At 51.4% G+C, this 21,779-nt stretch overlaps 2 protein-coding genes and 2 long non-coding RNA genes across 5 annotated transcripts in view; 1 reads left to right on the top strand and 3 right to left on the bottom strand.

Moving 5' to 3' along the window:
- The first annotated feature begins 2,450 nt into the window (after positions 1-2,450).
- On the top strand, positions 2,451-17,508 carry pik3r4 (phosphoinositide-3-kinase, regulatory subunit 4). The gene is made up of 21 exons (XM_069718383.1): positions 2,451-2,756; positions 3,702-4,424; positions 4,511-4,644; positions 4,889-5,099; positions 5,333-5,731; positions 5,818-5,952; positions 6,487-6,708; positions 6,797-6,970; positions 7,840-7,985; positions 8,072-8,275; positions 8,376-8,577; positions 9,850-9,941; positions 10,016-10,238; positions 10,336-10,501; positions 10,573-10,737; positions 10,827-11,038; positions 11,248-11,373; positions 11,564-11,664; positions 11,978-12,066; positions 15,614-15,734; positions 15,962-17,508. The coding sequence occupies exons 2-21, from the start codon at positions 3,707-3,709 to the stop codon at positions 16,130-16,132; spliced, it is 4,011 nt and encodes a 1,336-aa protein (XP_069574484.1). The 5' UTR covers positions 2,451-2,756; positions 3,702-3,706; the 3' UTR covers positions 16,133-17,508.
- Positions 12,015-12,470, bottom strand: LOC138632658 (uncharacterized). The gene is made up of 3 exons (XR_011311827.1): positions 12,440-12,470; positions 12,248-12,387; positions 12,015-12,111 (listed from the first exon to the last, which is right to left on the bottom strand). It is a non-coding gene; the product is annotated as an uncharacterized lncRNA (long non-coding RNA).
- On the bottom strand, positions 12,871-13,207 carry LOC138632657 (uncharacterized). The gene is made up of 3 exons (XR_011311826.1): positions 13,155-13,207; positions 13,017-13,082; positions 12,871-12,905 (listed from the first exon to the last, which is right to left on the bottom strand). It is a non-coding gene; the product is annotated as an uncharacterized lncRNA (long non-coding RNA).
- A 672-nt stretch (positions 17,509-18,180) lies between the features above and the next one.
- Positions 18,181-21,779, bottom strand: part of LOC138632648 (collagen alpha-6(VI) chain-like) — a 43,130-nt gene continuing 39,531 nt past the window's right edge. The window contains exons 38-42 of one of the 2 annotated variants that reach the window (XM_069718375.1): positions 21,668-21,755; positions 21,417-21,592; positions 20,185-20,355; positions 19,882-19,917; positions 18,181-18,699 (exon numbers count right to left, since the gene is read on the bottom strand). In XM_069718375.1, coding sequence (XP_069574476.1) covers positions 18,524-18,699; positions 19,882-19,917; positions 20,185-20,355; positions 21,417-21,592; positions 21,668-21,755 — 647 coding nt within the window. In that variant the 3' untranslated portion in view covers positions 18,181-18,523. The remainder of the gene's footprint in view (positions 18,700-19,881; positions 19,918-20,184; positions 20,356-21,416; positions 21,593-21,667; positions 21,756-21,779) is intronic. The other variant, XM_069718376.1, reaches the window with a different exon arrangement.

Below are 21,779 nucleotides of genomic sequence, written 5' to 3'. Positions count from 1 at the left end.
GGGAGTGGACGACGCCATCATCTACCTGCTGCAACGAGCTCAGTCTCACCTGGATGGAACCGGTGAATCTGTGAGAATCACTTTCTTTGATTTCTCCAGTGCATTTAACACCATCCAACCACTGCTGCTGAGTGAGAAGCTGCAGGTGGTGGTGGTGGTGGGGGTGGACGCGTCCACCGTCTCCTGGATCACTGACTACCTGACAGGCAGACCACAGTTTGTCCGTCTGGGCAGTGTGCTGTCTGATACGGTGGTCAGTGGTACTGGAGCTCCTCAGGGAACTGTTCTGTCTCCTTCCTGTTCACCTTCTACACCACTGACTTCCAGAACAACTCAGAGTCAAGACATCTGCAGAAGTTCTCTGATGACTCTGCAGTGGTCGGTGTATAAGGGACGGACGGGAGGAGGAGTCAGTGGACGGTGTATAAGGGACGGACGGGAGGAGGAGTCAGTGGTCGGTGTATAAGGGACGGACGGGAGGAGGAGTCAGTGGACGGTGTATAAGGGAGGGACGGGGAGGAGGAGTCAGTGGTCGGTGTATAAGGGACGGACGGGAGGAGGAGTCAGTGGTCGGTGTATAAGGGATGGACGGGAGGAGGAGTACCGGGCAGTAGTGGAGGACTTTGTGGAGTGGGCGGGAAGAAATCACCTCCTCCTGAACAACGTGGCCAAGACAAGAAAGATGGTGGTCGACTTCAGGAGGAAGACGACGGCTCCACAACCGCTGAGAGTTCTGGGAGAGGAGGTGGACATGGTTGAGGAGTACAAGTACCTGGTGTCTCCATGACAACAGACTGAACTGGAAGACCAACATCAATGCTGTCTACAAGAAGGTGATGAGTCGACTCTTTTTCTTGAGGAAACTTCGATCCTTCAATGTGTGCAGCGAGATGCTGGAGATGTTCTACCATCTGTTGTGGCCAGTGAACTGTACTTCGCTGTGGTCTGCTGGGGGGGAGAGGTGGAGGGGGGGGGGCAGCATTGGAGCCGGAGACACCAACAGACTTAACAAACTGGTTAAGAAGGCCGCCTCCATCATCGGCTGCAGTCTGGAAAAGGTGGTGGAGAGGAGGACACTGAGGAAACTATTGTCCATATTGGATAATCCTGACCACCCTCTCCACCTGCTGCAGGGACAGAGGAGGACGTTCTCCAAAAGATTCCTTCAGCTCCGCTGTCACAAGGACAGATACAGGAGATCATTCCTGATACAGGAGATCATTCCAGATACGGGAGATCATTCCAGATACGGGAGATCATTCCAGATACAGGAGATCATTCCTGATACAGGAGATCGTTCCTGATACAGGAGATCATTCCTGATACAGGAGATCATTCCTGATACAGGAGATCATTCCAGATACAGGAGATCATTCCTGATACAGGAGATCATTCCAGATACAGGAGATCATTCCTGATACAGGAGATGGTTCCTGATACAGGAGATCGTTCCTGATACAGGAGATCATTCCAGATACAGGAGATCATTCCTGATACAGGAGATCGTTCCTGATACAGGAGATCATTCCTGATACAGGAGATCATTCCTGATACAGGAGATCATTCCAGATACAGGAGATCATTCCTGATACAGGAGATCATTCCAGATACAGGAGATCATTCCTGATACAGGAGATGGTTCCTGATACAGGAGATCATTCCTGATACAGGAGATCATTCCAGATACAGGAGATCATTCCTGATACAGGAGATCATTCCAGATACATGAGATCATTCCTGATACAGGAGATCGTTCCTGATACAGGAGATCGTTCCTGATACAGGAGATCATTCCAGATACAGGAGATCATTCCTGATACAGGAGATGGTTCCTGATACAGGAGATGGTTCCTGATACAGGAGATCGTTCCTGATACAGGAGATCGTTCCTGATACAGGAGATGGTTCCTGATACAGGAGATGGTTCCTGATACAGGAGATGGTTCCTGATACAGGAGATCGTTCCTGATACAGGAGATCATTCCTGCCGACCACAATAAGACTGTACAATAACTCACCTCTGGCAAAATCCATCACACAACAATAATACTGTTGACTGTGTTTTTTGGTTTGTTTGTATATAATATATATAGATATATACTGTACTGTATATACTGTGCATTTTATATTTTTACTTCTATTTTATTGCTTTTCTATTATTCTATTATTATCTTATTGCTTCCTGTATGCTGCTGTAGCGAAAAAATGTCCCCTCTGGGATTAATAAAGTAACTACCTAACCTAACCTAACCTAACCTAACCTAAACTAACCTAACCTAACCTAACCTAACCTAACCTAACCTAACCTAACCTAACCTAACCTAAAGACATTTACGCTCCTTTTAAACGAGCGAATGCGTCACTTGTATCGGAGCCGATCTGTGCAGTAACCCGACCTGACCGTTAGGGGCGCTGTGGAGACGTTTCTCCGCTTTGACCCGGATTCATAACAACAGCTGGAAACGGCTACACGGTTAGCAACCAGCTAAATCATCCAGACGACTGCTTTGTTAATTATTTACGGTTACCGGTATTTTACTGCGGCGGCGTGTTTCAGTGGCGGCGGGAGGAGGTTGCGGCGGGGCGGCTGTCGTACGCGAACACACCGGAAGACCGACATGAAGACGGTTCTTCGAGGCTGAACTTTAGAGTTTGTCGCTTGTTGTTAGCATCCGTTAGCAGCATCGTGACCAGCGCTAGCCTGCTAAAGCTAACAACAATAACCACAATAACAACAGCTCTGAGAAGCAGCCGAGGTAAACACCACATCTGCACCGTGTTTGGGTTTGTTTTGATGGGATGGATCTTTTTTAATGTGTAACGGTGTTAAAGCATCACGTGACCGAGGTTAGCTGTTAGCTCCACATCTGGTTTGTTGTGAGGAGCAGCTGTGACATCCGCTCAGTGAGAGAGCTTTAACCAACTTTATTTGATTAATGTATAGTTGGATCTCCCAAACTCACATCCGGAACACAGATTTACACATTATACAAACCGGAAACCTGATTTCTTGTTGTCGTGATTGTCGCTGGAAGGTTTGTAAAGCTTCCGGTCAGGCAGCAGCAGAGCTGCTCATCGGGGTCGAACCCGCAACCTGCTCGACCACCTGACCCACAGCTGACTGTTGAACCTTCAAAATAAAACTACAGACCGTTTTACATCTGTTAACTTTGTACAAAATGAAATGAACGGAGACAGAAAATAGAAAACAAAGAACAGATAAGACAAAAGTTTGATCTTTCACAGATATAAGATCACAAAGTGCTTCAATAATGAAGCAGCGTGATTTTGAACAGTTAAAATAAGTAGAAGGAGGATGAAGAAGAGAAGCTGTGACGGAGCCGCTTGCTGGATGAACGTGAGGAGATCTGACGCCTCCTGAAGGAGTCGGAGGAGAATCTGAACACCAACCAAAACATCAATGGAGCACAAATGTAAAAGAAATCTACAGAAAAGAAAAACTGGAAATGTAATGAGATTTAAAAACAACAACAAGCAGAACCGAACGAGAAGTTGGATAAAATGGACAAAATTCAACGTTTGAACTGGAACTGTGAAAAAAAAACAATTCAGAGCTGTTGGGAGAAAAGAGGAAACGTGTCTCCGCTGTTTGAGGTGTTGATGTTCTGCTTTGAAAGAATAAATAAAGCTTCTGGTGTGTGTGTGTGTGTGTGTGTGTGTGTGTGTGTGTGTGTGCGCAGGTGTGATGGGTAACCAGCTGGCGGGCATCGCCCCGTCCCAGATCCTCTCCGTGGACAGCTACTTCTCCGACATCCACGACCACGAGTACGACAAGAGTCTGGGCAGCACGCGCTTCTTCAAGGTGGCGCGGGCGAAGCACCGCGAGGGCCTGGTGGTGGTGAAGGTGTTCGCCATCCAGGACCCGTCGCTGCCGCTCACCAGCTACAAGCAGGAGCTGGAGGAGCTGAAGATCCGCCTGCACTCCTGCCAGAACTGCCTGCCCTTCCAGAAGACCTCGCTGACGGAGAAGGCCGCCATCTTGTTCCGCCAGTACGTCCGCGACAACCTGTACGACCGCATCAGCACGCGGCCGTTCCTCAACAACGTGGAGAAGCGCTGGCTCGCCTTCCAGATCCTGAACGCCGTGGAGCAGGCGCACCGGGCCGGCGTGCGGCACGGCGACATCAAGACGGAGAACGTGATGGTGACCAGCTGGAACTGGGTGCTGCTCACCGACTTCGCCAGCTTCAAGCCCACCTACCTGCCCGAGGACAACCCCGCCGACTTCAACTACTTCTTCGACACGTCGCGCCGCCGGACGTGCTACATCGCGCCCGAGAGATTCGTGGACGGCAGCATGTTCGCCACCGAGAGCGACCAGAACACGCCGCTGGTGGACCTGACCAGCAACAACCAGAGGGGCCGCGGGGAGCTGCGGCAGGCCATGGACATCTTCTCTGCAGGTAAGGGGCGCCCCAGCGGGGGGGCGGAGCCTCCCGCAGGGAGATCCGACACCTGGAGACATTCATGTGTGTGTTTGTGTCTTCAGGCTGTGTCATCGCAGAGCTCTTCACCGAAGGAGTTCCTCTCTTCGACCTCTCGCAGCTGCTCGCATACCGGAAAGGACTCTTCCAGACCGAGCAGGTCCTCATCAAGATAGAAGACCGCAGCATCAGAGAGCTGGTAGGAGGGTGGGGGTGGAGGGGGGGGGAGTGGAGGGGGTGGTGGAGTGGGAGGGGGGTGGAGTGGGTGGAGGGAGTGGAGTGGAGTGGGAGGGGGTGGAGGGGGGTGGAGTGGGTGGAGTGGAGTGGAGGGGGTGGTGGAGGGAGTGGAGTGGAAGCTGTTGAAACAGAACCACCACTACCACTCAGAGTTTCTGTCTGTCTGTGTCTCTCCCTCCCTGTCTGTCCCCCTGTCTGTCCCTCAGGTGTCCCAGATGGTGCAGCGGGAGCCGGAGAAGCGTCTGACAGCGGAGGAGTACCTGAAGCAGCAGCGAGGGAAAGCCTTCCCCGACATCTTCTACACTTTCCTGCAGCCCTACATGGCTCAGTTCGCCAAGGAGACCTTCCAGTCTGCAGACGAGAGAGTCCTGGTGATCCGCAAGGACCTGGACAACATCCTGCACAACCTGCGAGGAGGTGAGGGGGCGTGTCTGTTTGATTGACAGGCCTGTGGTGCAGTCAGGTTACAGCTATCGGTGGGCGGGACGTAGTATCGTCAGGTTTCCAATCAGATCGGTCAGATCCACCGCTGGCTCCTCCCCCAGCTCGTCCAAATATGGTCACTTCCTTCACTGTGTGTGTGTGTGTGTGTGTGTGTGTGTGTGTGTGTGTGTGTGTGTGTGTGTGTGTGTGTGTGTGTCCCCCTCCAGGCTCCTCCTCCTCCTCCTCTTCGTCCCAGGACAGCAGCGAGGTGGTGCTGAGCTCCCGGGAGGAGCAGGGCCTCCTGGTGCTGGTGTCCGTCATCACCTCCTGCCTGCAGACGCTGCACTCCTGCGACTCCAAGCTGGCGGCGTTGGAGCTCGTCCTGCACCTGGCGCCCCGGCTGAGCGTGGACATCCTGCTGGACCGCATCACGCCGTACCTGCTGCACTTCTGCAACGACCCGGTGCCCCGCGTACGAGCCCAGGCCGTCCGCACGCTGGCCAAGGTGCTGGCGCTGGTGAAGGAGGTGCCGAGGAACGACGTCAACATCTACCCGGAGTACCTCCTGCCGGGCATCGCCCACCTCGCCCAGGACGACGCCACCATCGTCCGGCTGGCGTACGCAGGTCAGACACGGCAACACGCGTGTTCAGGGACACGTCAGTGGGAGACGTGGTGGTAAAATGTTCCCGCCCTCTGCTCCTGCTCTCAGAGAACATCGCCCACCTGGCGGAGAGCGCGCTGCGTTTCCTGGAGCTGGTTCAGGAGAACAACGTGAACACGGAGACGGACCTGAGTGGAGAGGACGCTGAGGAGGCGCTGCACCCCAACGACAACTACGACTCCGGTAAGACGCGTTAACGTGACTCCTTCCTCCTCTGACTCCTCTCCTGTGACCTCCTCTCATCTGACCTCCTCTCCTGTGACTCCTCCCTCCTGTGACCTCCTCTCATCTGACTCCTCCCTCCTGTGACTCCTCCCTCCTGTGACTCCTCTCTCCTGTGACCTCCTCTCCTGTGACTCCTCCCTCCTGTGACCTCCTCTCCTGTGACTCCTGTGACTCCTCCCTCCTGTGACCTCCTCCCTCCTGACTCCTCCCTCCTGTGACTCCTCCATCCTGTGACTCCTCCATCCTGTGACTCCTCTCTCCTGTGACCTCCTCTCTTGTGACTCCTCCCTCCTGTGACTCCTCTCTTGTGACTCCTCCCTCCTGTGACCTCCTCTCCTGTGACTCCTCCCTCCTGTGACTCCTCTCTTGTGACTCCTCCTTCCTGTGACTCCTCTCTTGTGACTCCTCCCTCCTGTGACCTCCTCTCCTGTGACTCCTCCCTCCTGTGACTCCTCCCTCCTGTGACTCCTCTCCTGTGACTCCTCCTTGCAGAGCTGCAGGCGCTCCATGAGATGGTGCAGCAGAAGGTGGTGACGCTCCTCAGCGACCAGGAGAACATCGTGAAGCAGTCTCTGATGGAGAACGGCATCACGCGTCTCTGCGTGTTCTTCGGCCGTCAGAAGGCCAACGACGTGCTGCTGAGTCACATGATCACCTTCCTCAACGACAAGAACGACTGGCACCTGCGGGGGGCGTTCTTCGACAGCATCGTGGGTGAGGACGCGCCGGACGTCCCCGAAGCTCTCTGTCCTCGGACGCCTCTGACCTTTCTGTCCCCCTCTCCCGTCTCCGTCCTCCGAAGGCGTGGCGGCGTACGTGGGCTGGCAGAGCTCGTCCATCCTGAAGCCGCTGCTGCAGCAGGGACTCAGCGACACCGAGGAGTTCGTCATCTACAAGACGCTGAACGCGCTGACCTGCATGTGTCAGCTGGGGCTGCTGCAGAAACCGCATCTCTACGAGTTCGTCAGCGACATCGGTAGGAGACACCTCCTCTGGAGGGTGGTGTTGTCCCCTCGTCCCCTCTGACCCCTCGTCTCCTCTGACCCTACGTCCCCTCTGACCCCTTGTCTCCTCTGTCCCCTCTGACCCCTTGTCTCCTCTGTCTCCTCTGACACCTCGTCCCCTCTGACCCCTTGTCTCCTCTGTCCCCTCTGACCCCTCGTCTCCACTGTCCCCTCTGACACCTCGTCCCCTCTGACCCCTCGTGTCCTCTGTCCCCTCTTACCCCTCGTCCCCTCTGACCCCTCCTCTCCTCTGTCCCCTCTGACCCCTTGTCTCCTCTGTCTCCTCTGACCCCTCGTCTCCTCTGTCCCCTCTGACCCCTCGTCCCCTCTGACCCCTCGTCTCCTCTGACCCCTCGTCTCCTCTAACTCCTCGTCTCCTCTGTCTCCTCTGACCCCTCGTCTCCACTGTCCCCTCGTCTCCTCTAACTCCTCGTCCCCTCTGACCCCTCGTCTCCTCTGTCCCCTCTGACCCCTCGTCCCCTCTGACCCCTCGTCTCCTCTGACCCCTCGTCTCCTCTAACTCCTCGTCTCCTCTGTCTCCTCTGACCCCTCGTCCCCTCTGACGCCTCGTCCCCTCTATCCCCTCGTCTCCTCTGACCCCTCGTCTCCTCTGTCCCCTCTGACCCCTTGTCTCCACTGTCTCCTCGTCTCCTCTAACTCCTCGTCTCCTCTGTCCCCTCTGACCCCTCGTCTCCTCTGTCCCCTCTGACTGCTCGTCCCCTCTGACGCCTCGTCCCCTCTATCCCCTCGTCTCCTCTGTCCCCTCTGACCCCTCGTCTCCTCTGTCCCCTCTGACCCCTTGTCTCCTCTGTCCCCTCTGATCCCTCGTCTCCTCCTGCAGCTCCCTTCCTGTGCCACCCCAACCTGTGGATCCGTTACGGGGCGGTGGGTTTCATCACGGTGGTCGCGCAGCACCTCAACGTGGCCGATGTCTACTGCAAGTTGATGCCCCACCTCAACCCCTTCATCACCCAGCCCATCATCCAGGTGAGTCCTCCTCCTCCTCCTCAGGCCGCCTCCCCCTCTGCTCCTCTTCACCCCCCTCCTCCTCCTCCTCCTCCTCCCTTCCTCAGATCGATAAGGAGCTGGTGCTGCTCAGCGTGCTGAAGGAGCCGGTGAGTCGCTCCATCTTCGACTACGCGCTGCGCTCCAAAGACATCGGCAGCCTCTTCAGACACCTGCTGCTGCGCCAGAAGAAGCGCGCCGGCTCCATCCCAGAATGCCCCGCCCCCGACGACCCGGCCATCGGACAGCTGCTCAAGAAGCTGCTGTCACAGGTCTCTCACACACACACACACACACACACATTACACACAGTTAGTCATCTGGGACAGGTCTCACAGATCAGGTGGGACTCAGGTGTCCTCTGTCCTGCAGGGTATGACCGAGGCGGAGGAGGACAAGCTGCTGGCGCTGAAAGACTTCATGTTGAAGTCCAACAAGGCCAAAGCCACCATGGGGGAGCAGAGCCACCTGGGGGAGGCGGGGCAGACCGGTGTCATCGACTTGGCTCACCTGGGCATCACGGGCCGCCAGGTGGACCTGGTCAAACCCAAGGCTGAGGCCGAGGACAAGAGAGGTAACCGCTCACCTTCCTCAGGTGGTCTCCAACGATTAACATCTAACTCCTCAAAAGTCCAACAGCTTCTAAAATAAGTCAGGTTTTAACTGATATTAATCACTTTATGGAGTTTAAATCGTTCTTTAAGTCTTCTTTTTTCTTTATTTTACTCCTTTGACTTTGTTCTGTTCCTTGTTTTGGTTTTTCTTCTTGTCTTTTTCTTCTTTTTATCCTCTTTCAGTATAAATGTTTGGATAAAGATATTACTTTCTTCTATCAGCAGCAGTGCAGCTTTCCACTGTCGCCTCACAGCAAAAAAGGTTCCAGGTTCGAATCCGGTCCTGGGCCTTTCTGTGTGGAGTTTGCATGTTCTCTCTGTGCTTGCGTGGGTTCTCTCCGGGTTCTCCGGCTTCCTCCCATCATCCAAAAACATGCACCTCAGGTCAGGTTACCTGGCGCCGCGCTAGTGGCAGCCTGCTGCAGCAGCTCCCCCCTGAGAGCCCCCCTGCTGTAGTGAAGACATTTCCCCTCGGGGATTAATAAAGTGTATAAAAAAAATAAAAAAATAAATAATAATAAAAAAAATTGTCCTGCAGGGGGCGACAGAGGAAAGGTTATGGGACTATTAATATTCATCAGGATGCAGGAAGTTCATTTAAATAATGTCAACAGTTTGCAGCTGAACAAATCTGAAACGATCAGCAGATAATCAATCAGCATCTATTTGGATCATTCATTTATTTGTTTTTTGAAGTAAATTCATGTCTAAATTTCCTGGTTTTCATAAGTTTTAAAGTCAATTAAATTTCTTTAAAACGTTCATTTCCTCGCACATTCTTTAGACTTCCTGTTTAATTATTAGAGATAAAATACTGAGTCCAGCATTGATGATAACGTCCCTGCCAACGATCCGTCCACACAAACATCAGTCCTGTCGGTTATCTGAAGCTCCTCTGAGCTCCAGATGTTTGAGGTCTGTCCCTCTGGAACCTCCCTCATTCATCAGCGTGTCCTCAAACTGTCCTCCGATTCACTCTGGGTAGAACTTCATCGGATCAGTCGGAGGTCTGCAGCTGTAAGAACATGAAGCGTCCCCTGTTCTTCACCAACGTCCAGATTTTCTCTCCAAAATAAAAGACTTTGTTTCAACTGGAAAAATGTCAAACTAATTATTTCTCTTAAAAATCTTCCAGATGAGGAAACTTTTTCTCGGTTGAATTTGAAGCATCATCAGAAACGTCTGTCTGTACGAAGGTGTGACTTCCTGTTTGTTGTGTTAATGTCCCGCAGCGAGGAAGCACACGAAGCAGGACTCCACCATGAACGAGGAGTGGAAGAGCATGTTCGGGTCCCAGGAGCCGGCCTCCTCGCAGCCCGCCACGGTAACTCCGCCCCTTCTGAGCCGACCCGTTGATGACGTGAGTCGTCTCTGAGTGAATATTGTGGATGTTCGCAGGCCGCCGACGGGCCGGCGAGTCAGATCAGGAAGAGCGCCGCGGCGCCGGCGGTGCCCGTGCTGCAGTCGGTGGCGAGTGGCCCCGCCTACCAGCGACGCATCAACACCTGCAAGGTGGAGCTGCAGCAGCTGGTGCAGCAGAAGAGGGAGCAGTGCAGCGCCGAGCGCATGGCCAAGCAGATGATGGAGAGCGCCGAGTGGGAGAGCCGCCCTCCTCCACCCGGTAACAGAGAGGGGGCGCTGTGGGGGGGGGGGGGCTGACAGCGGGGGCCTGACCCTGTGTGTGTGTGTTTTTGTGTGTCTGTGTGTGTGTGTTTCAGGCTGGCACCCTAAAGGCCTGCTGGTCGCTCACCTCCACGAACACAAAGCTGCCGTGAACCGTATCCGAGTCTCTGACGAACACTCCATCTTCGCCACGGCGTCCAACGACGGCACGGTGAAGGTGTGGGACAGCCAGAAGATGGAGGGCAAGACCACCACCACCAGGTGAGTCCTTAAGGTTCTCACCGCTATCGCGTGTCCCTCCGATCTTTGACGGCCCCCCCGTGTCCCCGCAGGTCGGTGTTGACGTACTCTCGTATCGGCGGCCACGTGAAGACGCTGACGTTCGTCCAGGGCTCCCACTACCTCGCCGTGGCCTCCGACAACGGCTCCGTCCAGCTGCTGGCCGTCGAGGCCAACAAACCGCCCAAGTCCCCCAAAGTGCAGCCCTTCCAGACCAGGTGAGGACGGGCGTCGGCCCCCCGCGGCGACCCCCCCCTTTCCCGGCCGCGTCCGGGTGTGTGACTCTGTCCTCCGTACTCCGTCTCAGGTCTCTGGACCTGCAGGAGGACGGCTGCGCGGTGGACGTCCACCACTTCAACTCGGGCTCCCAGTCGGTGCTGGCGTACGCCACGGTGAACGGCTCCCTGGTGGGCTGGGACCTCCGCTCCAACTCCAACGCCTGGACGCTGCGCCACGACCTGCGACTGGGCCTCATCACGTCCTTCACCGTGGACATGCACCAGTGCTGGCTCTGTCTCGGTCCGTCCACACACAGGAAGTCAGAGGAAACATGGAGGCCGGATGTCTTTGATTCCAACATCTGTTGCTTCTTTTCAGTGAAAGACGAGGAATTATTCAAATGTTGTTTAAAACATGAAACGGTTTTCTTCACACATTTGTTGCAGACGTGACGGTTTGCAGGTCCGGTGAGTCGACGTGTTGAACATTTCTCCGTCTGTCCTCTGCAGGAACGAGCAGAGGCACCATGGCATGCTGGGATATGCGCTTCCAGCTGCCCATCTCCAACCACCCGGCCCGAGCACGAATCAGACGGCTGCTGATGCATCCGCTCTACCAATCATCTGTCATCGCAGGTCAGAGGTCAAACACACAGATCACCTGTCTCTCTGATCACCTGTCTGATCACCTGTCTGTCTCTGATCACCTGTCTCTCTGATCACCTGTCTGTCTCTCTGATCACCTGTCTCTCTGATCACCTGTCTGTCTCTCTGATCACCTGTCTCTCTGATCACCTGTCTCTCTGATCACCTGTCTGTCTCCCAGCTGTCCAGGGGAATAATGAGGTGTCCATGTGGGACATGGAGACGGGGGACCGTAAGTTCACCCTGTGGGCGAGCTCCGCTCCTCCGCTGTCTGAGATGCAGGTACGAGTGTCTTTGTGTTGCAGTTGTCACGGAAACCAAAACTATTGAAAATCAATCAATATTTTTCAAGTGCAGAATCAATAAACATGATTCCAAAACACTTAACAACCACAAAAAACATGAAAACCACAACATCCGGACTCCATATGTAAACATAAACAAGCTAACATTAGCTTAAACAAGCTAACAGCATAAACAAACATGATCCCAAACAGGCTAACGTCCAAGATATCGTTTCTCATGTGTGTGTGTGTGTGTGTGTGTGTGTGTGTGTGTGTGTGTGTGTGTGTGTCTCTGTGTGTGTGTTTTGCAGCCATCTCCTCACAGTGTTCATGGAATCTACTGCAGTCCTGCTGATGGAAACCCTCTGCTGCTGACGGCCGGATCTGACATGAGAATCAGGTCGGAACCAGAAGAACCTCCGTAAAACAACCACCTAACCACCACCTAACCACCACCACCACCACCACCTAACCACCACCTAACCACCACCTAAGAACCACCTAACCACCACCTAAGAACCACCTAACCACCACCTAACAACCACCTAACCACCACCTAACCACCACCTAACCACCACCACCTAACAACCACCTAACCACCACCTAACAACCACCTAACCACCACCTAAGAACCACCTAACCACCACCTAACCACCACCTAACAACCACCTAACCACCACCTAACCACCACCTAACCACCACCTAACCACCACCTAACCACCTAACAACCACCTAACCACCACCTAAGAACCACCTAACCACCACCTAACCACCACCTAACCACCACCTAACAACCACCTAACCACCACCACCTAACAACCACCTAACCACCACCTAACCACCACCTAACCACCACCTAAGAACCACCTAACAACCACCTAACCACCACCTAACCACCACCTAACAACCACCTAACCACCACCTAACCACCACCACCTAACCACCACCACCTAACCACCACCTAACAACCACCTAACCACCACCTAACCACCACCTAAGAACCACCTAACCACCACCTAAGAACCACCTAACCACCACCTAACAACCACCTAACAACCACCTAACCACCACCTAACCACCACCACCTAACCACCACCTAACCACCACCTAAGAACCACCTAACCACCACCTAACCACCACCTAACAACCACCTAACCACCACCTAACCACCACCTAAGAACCACCTAACCACCACCTAAGAACCACCTAACCACCACCTAACAACCACCTAACCACCACCTAACAACCACCACCTAACCACCACCTAACCACCACCACCTAACAACCACCTAACCACCACCTAACAACCACCTAACCACCACCACCTAACAACCACCTAACCACCACCACCTAACCACCACCTAACAACCACCTAACAACCACCTAACAACCACCTAACCACCACCTAACAACCACCTAACCACCACCACCTAACAACCACCTAACCACCACCTAAGAACCACCTAACCACCACCTAACCACCACCACCTAACCACCACCTAAGAACCACCTAACCACCACCTAACAACCACCTAACCACCACCTAAGAACCACCTAACCACCACCTAACCACCACCTAACCACCACCTAACCACCACCTAAGAACCACCTAACCACCACCTAACCACCACCTAAGAACCACCTAACCACCACCTAACCACCACCACCTAACCACCACCTAACCACCACCTAACCACCACCTAACCACCACCTAACAACCACCTAACCACCACCTAACCACCACCACCTAACCACCACCTAACCACCACCTAACCACCACCACCTAACTCGACCACTGCCTCCCTTCTAACAACGATGCAGATTAAAGTGATAAAAACAACATGAATTCTGCGTTCTGGTCTGAACGTGTTTCCAGTGAAGAACCTCTGAGGACAGAAACAGACGCCTGCAACGACTCGGTGACGTGACTAGAAAACATCTGCTGCTCGCTGAAATTCTGGAGAATTCTGGAGAAATCCTCCTCCGACACTCAAAGAGAAACAGACGGGGTTAAATTCTGGAGAAACAGACGAGGTTAAATTCTGGAGAAACAGACGAGGTTAAATTCTGGAGAAATCCTCCTGTGAAGCTCCAACAGATGTCGGTAAATCAGAACAGATGGAAAATGAATTATTGGAAACTTGTCAGAACAAAAACAAAACCAGCAGCAGGTTCTTGATCACAACTGAAACTGAGCGACAACTCGTGTTATTAAAGTAACGTGTTGGGGAGAACACGCATGTATAATAACGTGTTGGGGAGAACACGCATGTACAGTGGGGCAAAAAAGTATTTAGTCAGCCACCAATTGTGAAAGTTCTCCCACTTAAAAAGATGAGAGACGCCTGTAATTTTCATCACAGGTACACTTCAACTGAGACAGAATGAGAAAAAAAAATTCCTGAAAATCACATTGTCTGATTTTTAAAGAATATATTTGCAAATTATGGTGGAAAATAAGTATTTGGTCAATAACAAAAGTTCATCTCAATACTTTGTTCTATACCCTTTGTTGGCAATGACAGAGGTCAAAGGTTGTCTGTAAGTCTTCACAAGCTTTTCACACACTGTTGCTGGTATTTTGGCCCATTCCTCCATGCAGATCTCTGCAGCAGTGATGTTTTGGGGCTGTTGCTGGGCAACACGGACTTTCAACTCCCTCCACAGATTTTCTACGGGGTTGAGATCTGGAGACTGGCTCGGCCACTCCAGGACCTTGAAATGCTTCTTACGAAGCCACTCCTTCGTTGCCCGGGCGGTGTGTTTGGGATCATTGTCACGCTGAAAGACCCAGCCACGTTTCATCTTCAATGCCCTTGCTGATGGAAGGAGGTTTTCACTCAAAATCTCACGATACATGGCCCCATTCATTCTTTCCTTTACACGGATCAGTCGTCCTGGTCCCCTTGCAGAAAAACAGCCCCAAAGCATGATGTTTCCACCTCCATGCTTCACAGTAGGTATGGTGTTCTTTGGATGCAACGTTCTCCTCCAAACACGACCAGTTGAGTTTTTACCAAAAAGTTCTATTTTGGTTTCATCTGACCATACGACATTCTCCCAATCCTCTTCTGGATCATCCAAATGCTCTCGAGCAAACTTCAGACGGGCCTGGACATGTACTGGCTGAAGCAGGGGGACACGTCTGGCACTGCAGGATTTGAGTCCCTGGCGGCGTAGTGTGTTACTGATGGTAGCCTCTGTTACTTTGGTCCCAGCTCTCTGCAGGTCATTCACCAGGTCCCCCGTGTGGTTCTGGGATTTTTGTTCACCGTTCTTGTGATCATTTTGGCCCCACGGGGTGAGATCTTGCGTGGAGCCCCAGATCGAGGGAGATTATCAGTGGTCTTGTATGTCTTCCATTTTCTAATAATTGCTCCCACAGTTGATTTCTTCACACCAAGCTGCTTACCTATTGCAGATTCAGTCTTCCCAGCCTGGTGCAGGTCTACAATTTTGTTTCTGGTGTCCTTTGACAGCTCTTTGGTCTTGACCATAGTGGAGTTTGGAGTGTGACTGTTTGAGGTTGTGGACAGGTGTCTTTTATACTGATAACAAGTTCAAACAGGTGTCATTAATACAGGTAACGAGTGGAGGACAGAGGAGCCTCTTAAAGAAGAAGTTACAGGTCTGTGAGAGCCAGAAATCTTGCTTGTTTGTAGGTGACCAAATACTTATTTTACCGAGGAATTTACCAATTAATTCATTAAAAATCCTACAATGTGATTTCCTGGATTCTTTCCCCCCATTCTGTCTCTCATAGTTGAAGTGTACCTGTGATGAAAATTACAGGCGTCTCTCATCTTTTTAAGTGGGAGAACTTTCACAATTGGTGGCTGACTAAATACTTTTTTGCCCCACTGTATAGTAACGTGTTGGGGAGAACACGCATGTAGAGTAACGTGTTGGGGAGAACACGCATGTAGAGTAACGTGTGTTGTGTTCAGGTTCTGGGACCTGGCCTATCCTGAGAGGTCCTACATCGTAGCGGGAGGAGCCAACGACTCCCTGCACTGTCCCTCTGTCCTCTACAGCCGCAAGATCATAGAGGGGACGGAGGTCGTACAGGTACACACAGAGACAGAGACAGAGACACACACACAGACACAGAGACACACACACACACACACAGAGACACACACACACACACACACACACACACACACACACACACACACACACACACACACACACACACACACACACACACACACACACACACACAGACAGAGACACACACAGAGACAGAGACACACATAGAGACACAGAGTGTGTAACGTCTGCTGTCTCTGCAGGAGATCCACAGCAAACAGAAGAGCGGTGTGGTGGAGGACTCGCCTCGCCGCGGCCCAGAATCCCTCCCGGTGGGACATCATGACATCATCACGGACATCGCCACCTTCCAGACCACGCAGGGCTTCATCGTCACCTCGTCCAGAGACGGCATCGTCAAAGTGTGGAAGTGAGGAAACACTCGCACACCATGTTGTGATGTGTGTTCACGAAGTCCTCTTCTTCTGTTTCCACGGTTACAGCTTTAACGTGTGTCTAACTTGTGACATCTCACTGGAGGAACTCATCATTACATCATTTCTAAATCAGAGAACAGATGTTTCATCTTCTGACTGACAGCTCGTCAAAACTGAAACCTGACGAGACGTTTCACCTGAACTGAATCACAGCAGCAGCATTTAAACCACACACACACACACACACACACACACACACACACACACACACACACACACACACACACACACACACACACACACACACACACACACACACACAGACAGACAGACAGACAGACAGACAGACAGACAGACAGACACACACACACACACACACACACACACACACACACACACACACACACACACACACAGACAGACAGACAGACAGACAGACAGACACACACACACACACACACACACACACACACACACACACACACACAGACAGACAGACAGACAGACACACACACACACACACACACACACACACACACACACACACACACACACACACACACACACACACACACAGACACACACACACACACACACACACACACACACACACACACACACACACACACACACACACACACACAGACAGACAGACAGACAGACACACACACACACACACACACACACACACACACACACACACACACACACACACACACACACACACACACACACACACACAGACAGACAGACAGACAGACACACACCTGTCTCCAGACTTATATTTGAGCTCATTTGAACTTCTGGTGTTTAAAGAGCTTTCAGTCCCTCCAGGTTTTTATTCTGATTGTTTTGATCATCAATGTAATTTGTGGAGATTTAAATTCGTTTTTTTGCTGTAAAATTGCAAAAATGGAGGAAAAAGTTGTAATTTTTTTCCCCTCCTAAATATCCTAAAGAAGTGTTTAATAATAATCCTACCGCACACATTTTGTTTATGAAGTCAGTTTTATTTTGAAAGGCTGACTTCATGTCGTAATACTTTCTGGAGAGCCTCAGTTCACAAAAAAGTGTGAATTTTTCAAAATTCTGATATTTCAGAAATTCCCTGAACTTCCATTAATCATTGCGATTAAAAGATTTCTGGAGGGACTGAATCTAATCATTAAAGAGAATAAATGGCAGATGAGCACAAACAGCTCTTAATGTCAGAATGTGTACATAAATGATTTGAAATCAAACTAATATGGACTTTGATCAGAAACATGTATAAAATAATAAATGATTCATTTGTGTTACTAACCGCAGACGAACTGAGCTGCTTTTCTCTGTCCATCGTTCAATAAAATCTGGTGTCGACCAGCAGAACAAAATCACTGTGTTTTTATTGGTTGTTTCATCCCGCCCACCGATAGCTGTAACCTGACTGCACCACAGGCCTGTCAATCAAACAGACACGCCCCCAAAAACAGGTCTTCTTGAATCTTCTTTTCTAATGAATGAGGGATTATTTTCAGATGGACCTCCAGAAAACTAAGAAGAAGGAGTGACTTTAGCTAACAACACCGAGAGAACTGATGGACACATTTTATTCACTTTGGATTTGATGAGAGAAGTTGAATGGGAGTCTATGGAGCCGGAGGCTTTTTGGAGCCGACCTCTAGTGGCACTCGCTGGTATTGCAGCTGAAGACACTTCTGGATCAGAACCATTTTACAGACCTGAAGCTACGAACTCTTTTAGAAACAGACTGTCAGAGAGCTTCTGTCTCTATTGTTGACGGACCTTTTAGACCTTTTAAGGATCAGACTGCAACTCTGCTGCAGAGACGTTGGTGTTTGTGGAGTAAATCAAACCTTCAGGACGAAGCTGAACTCTGAAGGATCTCAGAGACCTGCAGCTGTTTAACATTTGTTTATTTTGTTTCCTGAGCTGCAACGTTCACAACCGTTAAATCTGAAAATCGGAGCTCAGCGTTCTGATTTAACTGAAGATGAAATACTCGTCGTTCTGGAGTCTTTCCTGTGAAATAACCAAACCAGATATGTTCACAGAAACTTTTTAATATCGCAGTTTCTTTGAAAAATTCCCGTTTCACATCCACCTTTATCAAAGTAGCACCTGGACTGAAACAGGAAGTGGGAACAAAGTCCGTGAGAGGTGGCGGCCATGTTGGGGCTGCAGGAAGTTGGGCTGTGAGACAGAAGGTGTTCGGGGGGGAAATCAAACATGCATGTCCAAGAGGAACCAGCAGGGGGAGTGACTGAGGTGTTGAGGGAGCGGCGGACATTACGACTCTTCACACTGAAGCTGCTCGCTGGTTCTCCTCGGAGACGCGTGGAGAAGTCCTGATACGTGTCGGTGTAACGCCGTGACTCCGCCTCCTCTTCATCGGTTCTTCATCACACACAGGTTCTCACACTCATCTTGTGTTTTGAAGCGGTTCTCGTTGCCGCCGCAGCCGCCGTACCAGAAGCGGGAGCACTCGCTCTGCTCGGTGTCGAAGAACCACATCATGGTGTAGTTCTGGCAGCCGCCCTGGTCCTGGTTCTGGAGGCAGGCGTCTGGGTGGAGACGGAGGGCGGAGTTAGAGAGACACTGAAAAGCTTCGCCCATCAGGCCACCAGGTCGTTCCAGCGTTCCAGCGTTTCAGCGCTACAGCGTTCCAGTATTTCAACGCTACAGCGTTACACTGTTAAAGAGCTACTGCGTTAAAGCGTTTCAGTGTTACAGCGTTAGAGTTACAGCGCTACAGCGCTACAGCGTTACGGCGTTAGAGTTACAGCGCCACAGCGTTAGTGTTACAGCGTTACAATGTTACAGTGTTATAGCGTTTCAGTGTTACAGCGTTTCAGCGTTACAGCGTTTCGGCACTACAGCGTTAAAGAGTTTCAGCACTACAGCGTTTCAGTGCTACAGCGTTACAGTGTTTCAGGGTTACAGCGTTTCAGCGTTACAGCGCTACAGTGTTACAGCGTTTCAGCGTTACAGCGTTTCTGTTTTAGTGTTTCAGCATTACAGCGTTTCAGCGCTACAGCGTTACAGCGCTACAGAATTACAGCGTTTCAGTGTTCGTGTTTCAGTGTTACAGCGTTTCAGCGCTACAGCGTTACAGCGCTACAGAATTACAGCGTTTCGGTGTTCGTGTTTCAGCGTTTCAGCGTTACAGCGTTTCAGCGTTTCAGCGTTTCAGTGTTTCAGCGTTTCAGCGCTACAGCGTTACAGCGTTTCAGTGTTCGTGTTTCAGCGTTTCAGCGTTACAGCGTTTCAGCGTTACAGCGTTTCTGTTTTAGTGTTTCAGCATTACAGCGTTTCAGCGTTACAGCGTTTCAGCGCTACAGTGTTACAGCGCTACAGCGTTACAGCGCTACAGAATTACAGCGTTTCAGTGTTCGTGTTTCAGCGTTACAGCGTTTCAGCGCTACAGTGTTACAGCGTTTCAGTGTTCGTGTTTCAGCGTTTCAGCGCTACAGTGTTACAGCGCTACAGCGTTACAGCGCTACAGAATTACAGCGTTTCAGTGTTCGTGTTACAGCGCTACAGCGTTACAGCGCTACAGAATTACAGCGTTTCAGTGTTCGTGTTTCAGCGTTTCAGCGTTACAGCGTTTCAGCGCTACAGCGTTACAGCGTTTCAGCGTTTCAGCGTTACAGCGTTTCTGTTTTAGTGTTTCAGCATTACAGTGTTACAGCGTTTCAGCGTTTCAGTGTTTCAGCGTTTCAGTGTTTCAGCGTTTCAGTCATTACCTCTGGCTTGCTGCGTCTTCAGCACGATGTTTGGATCTGTGGGAGACGACATGTTACATCATCACACGAGTGTGCGTTCATTGAACGGATGAACAGGTGGAAACAGAGAGGTGAGAAGACGTGTGCAGATGTGCAGGAGAGGAAACAGCTGGATCAGCTCAGAGCTCGTCATCTGATCTACGTGCAGAAAGTTCAGGCTGCAGAACCGGAACCAAAACCAGAACCAGAAGCAGGAGAACTCTGCTCAGACTGTTGAGGTGTTGGAGGTGTGAGACGAAGTTCCATCCGTCAGTCAGGACTTACGCTGCGAGCTACACGTCTGCAAACATTGGTGCTCCGTGTTAAAGCGGTTGGCGTTTCCGCCGCAGCCGCCGAACCAGAAGGGAGAACATGCAGCCATGTTTGAGTCAAAGAACCATCGTTGGACAACGTCGCCACACGGGACGCCAGAATCAGAGTCCAGCTCGCAGACGGCTGCAAGCAGAGCACACGTTTACTACATGCTGACAGGAGGAGGCCTCCTCCTGCAGCTCCACGAGGAGCTCCACCTGAGGATGAGGAGGCTGCTGGTGGAGCTCAGCAGGGAGGACACAGCTGATGACATCATCTCTGTGCGACAGAAACGTGAAACGTGGAAAATGCAGGACAGAGAAGACAAATGATGACAAGCTGTTTTAGTTTGTGATGATGATGATGATCAGAGGGAACTCTTCTCCCTTCAGATCAGAGTTCTGGATCATCCATCCGCCCGTGTGTGTGTGTGTGTGTGTGTGTGTGTGTGTGTGTGTGTGTGTGTGTGTGTGTGTGTGTGTGTGTGTGTGTGTGTGTGTGTGTGTGTGTGTGTGTGTGCGTGTGTGTGAGTGTGTGTGTGTGTGTGTGTGTGAGTGTGTGTGAGTGTGTGTGAGTGTGTGTGTGTGTGTGTGTGTGTGTGTGTGTGTGTGAGTGTGTGTGTGTGTGTGTGTGTGTGTGTGTGTGTGTGTGTGTGTGTGTGTGTGTGTGTGTGTGTGTGTGTGTGTGTGTGTGTGTGTGTGTGTGTGTGTGTGTGTGTGTGTGTGTGTGTGTGTGTGAGTGTGTGTGAGTGTGTGTGTGTGTGTGTGTGTGTGTGTGTGTGTGTGTGTGAGTGTGTGTGTGTGAGTGTGTGTGTGTGTGAGTGTGTGTGTGTGTGAGTGTGTGTGTGTGTGTGTGTGTGTGTGTGTGTGTGTGTGTGTGTGTGTGTGTGTGTGTGTGTGTGAGTGTGTGTGTGTGTGTGTGTGTGTGTGTGTGTGTGTGTGTGTGTGTGTGTGTGTGAGTGTGTGTGTGTGTGTGAGTGTGTGTGTGTGTGTGTGTGTGTGTGTGAGTGTGTGTGTGAGTGTGTGTGTGTGTGTGTGTGTGTGTGTGTGAGTGTGTGTGTGTGAGTGTGTGTGTGTGTGAGTGTGTGTGTGTGTGTGTGTGTGTGAGTGTGTGTGAGTGTGTGTGTGTGTGTGAGTGTGTGTGTGTGTGTGTGTGTGTGTGTGTGTGTGAGTGTGAGTGTGTGTGTGTGAGTGTGTGTGTGTTACCGTTAACCAGGTCTCCTGAGATGAATCTCTGTCCGTCTCCTCTGGTCAGACTCTCGATGATGTCCAGCTGTCCGGTCTGAATCTGTCCCCCCGTCTGCTCCAGAAACACCCCCTCTTCTTCCTCCTCCTCCTCCTCTTCGACTCTGAACTCCGCCTCCAGCTGAGCCGAGCCCTGACTGGACCCACAGACCCGTTTCATTAATGATCAGAAACATGTTGAAGCTTGGTGATGTGCGTGGACGGTGAGTTACCCTCTGATGGATGTTTGTCCTCCAGCTTGTCTGCTCAGCTCGTTGCAGGTCCGTCTGATCGAGGACGGAGGATACGAGTGGATTCCCTCTGAAAGAATCACAACGTGAAGTT

Source organism: Brachyistius frenatus, unplaced genomic scaffold (genome assembly GCF_029030835.1).
Source record: "Brachyistius frenatus isolate BFR_SWC_R1_liver_20210118 unplaced genomic scaffold, ASM2903083v1 Contig_191, whole genome shotgun sequence".
Taxonomy (NCBI): Eukaryota; Metazoa; Chordata; class Actinopteri; family Embiotocidae; genus Brachyistius; species Brachyistius frenatus.
This window is presented reverse-complemented; position numbering and strand designations above follow the sequence as displayed.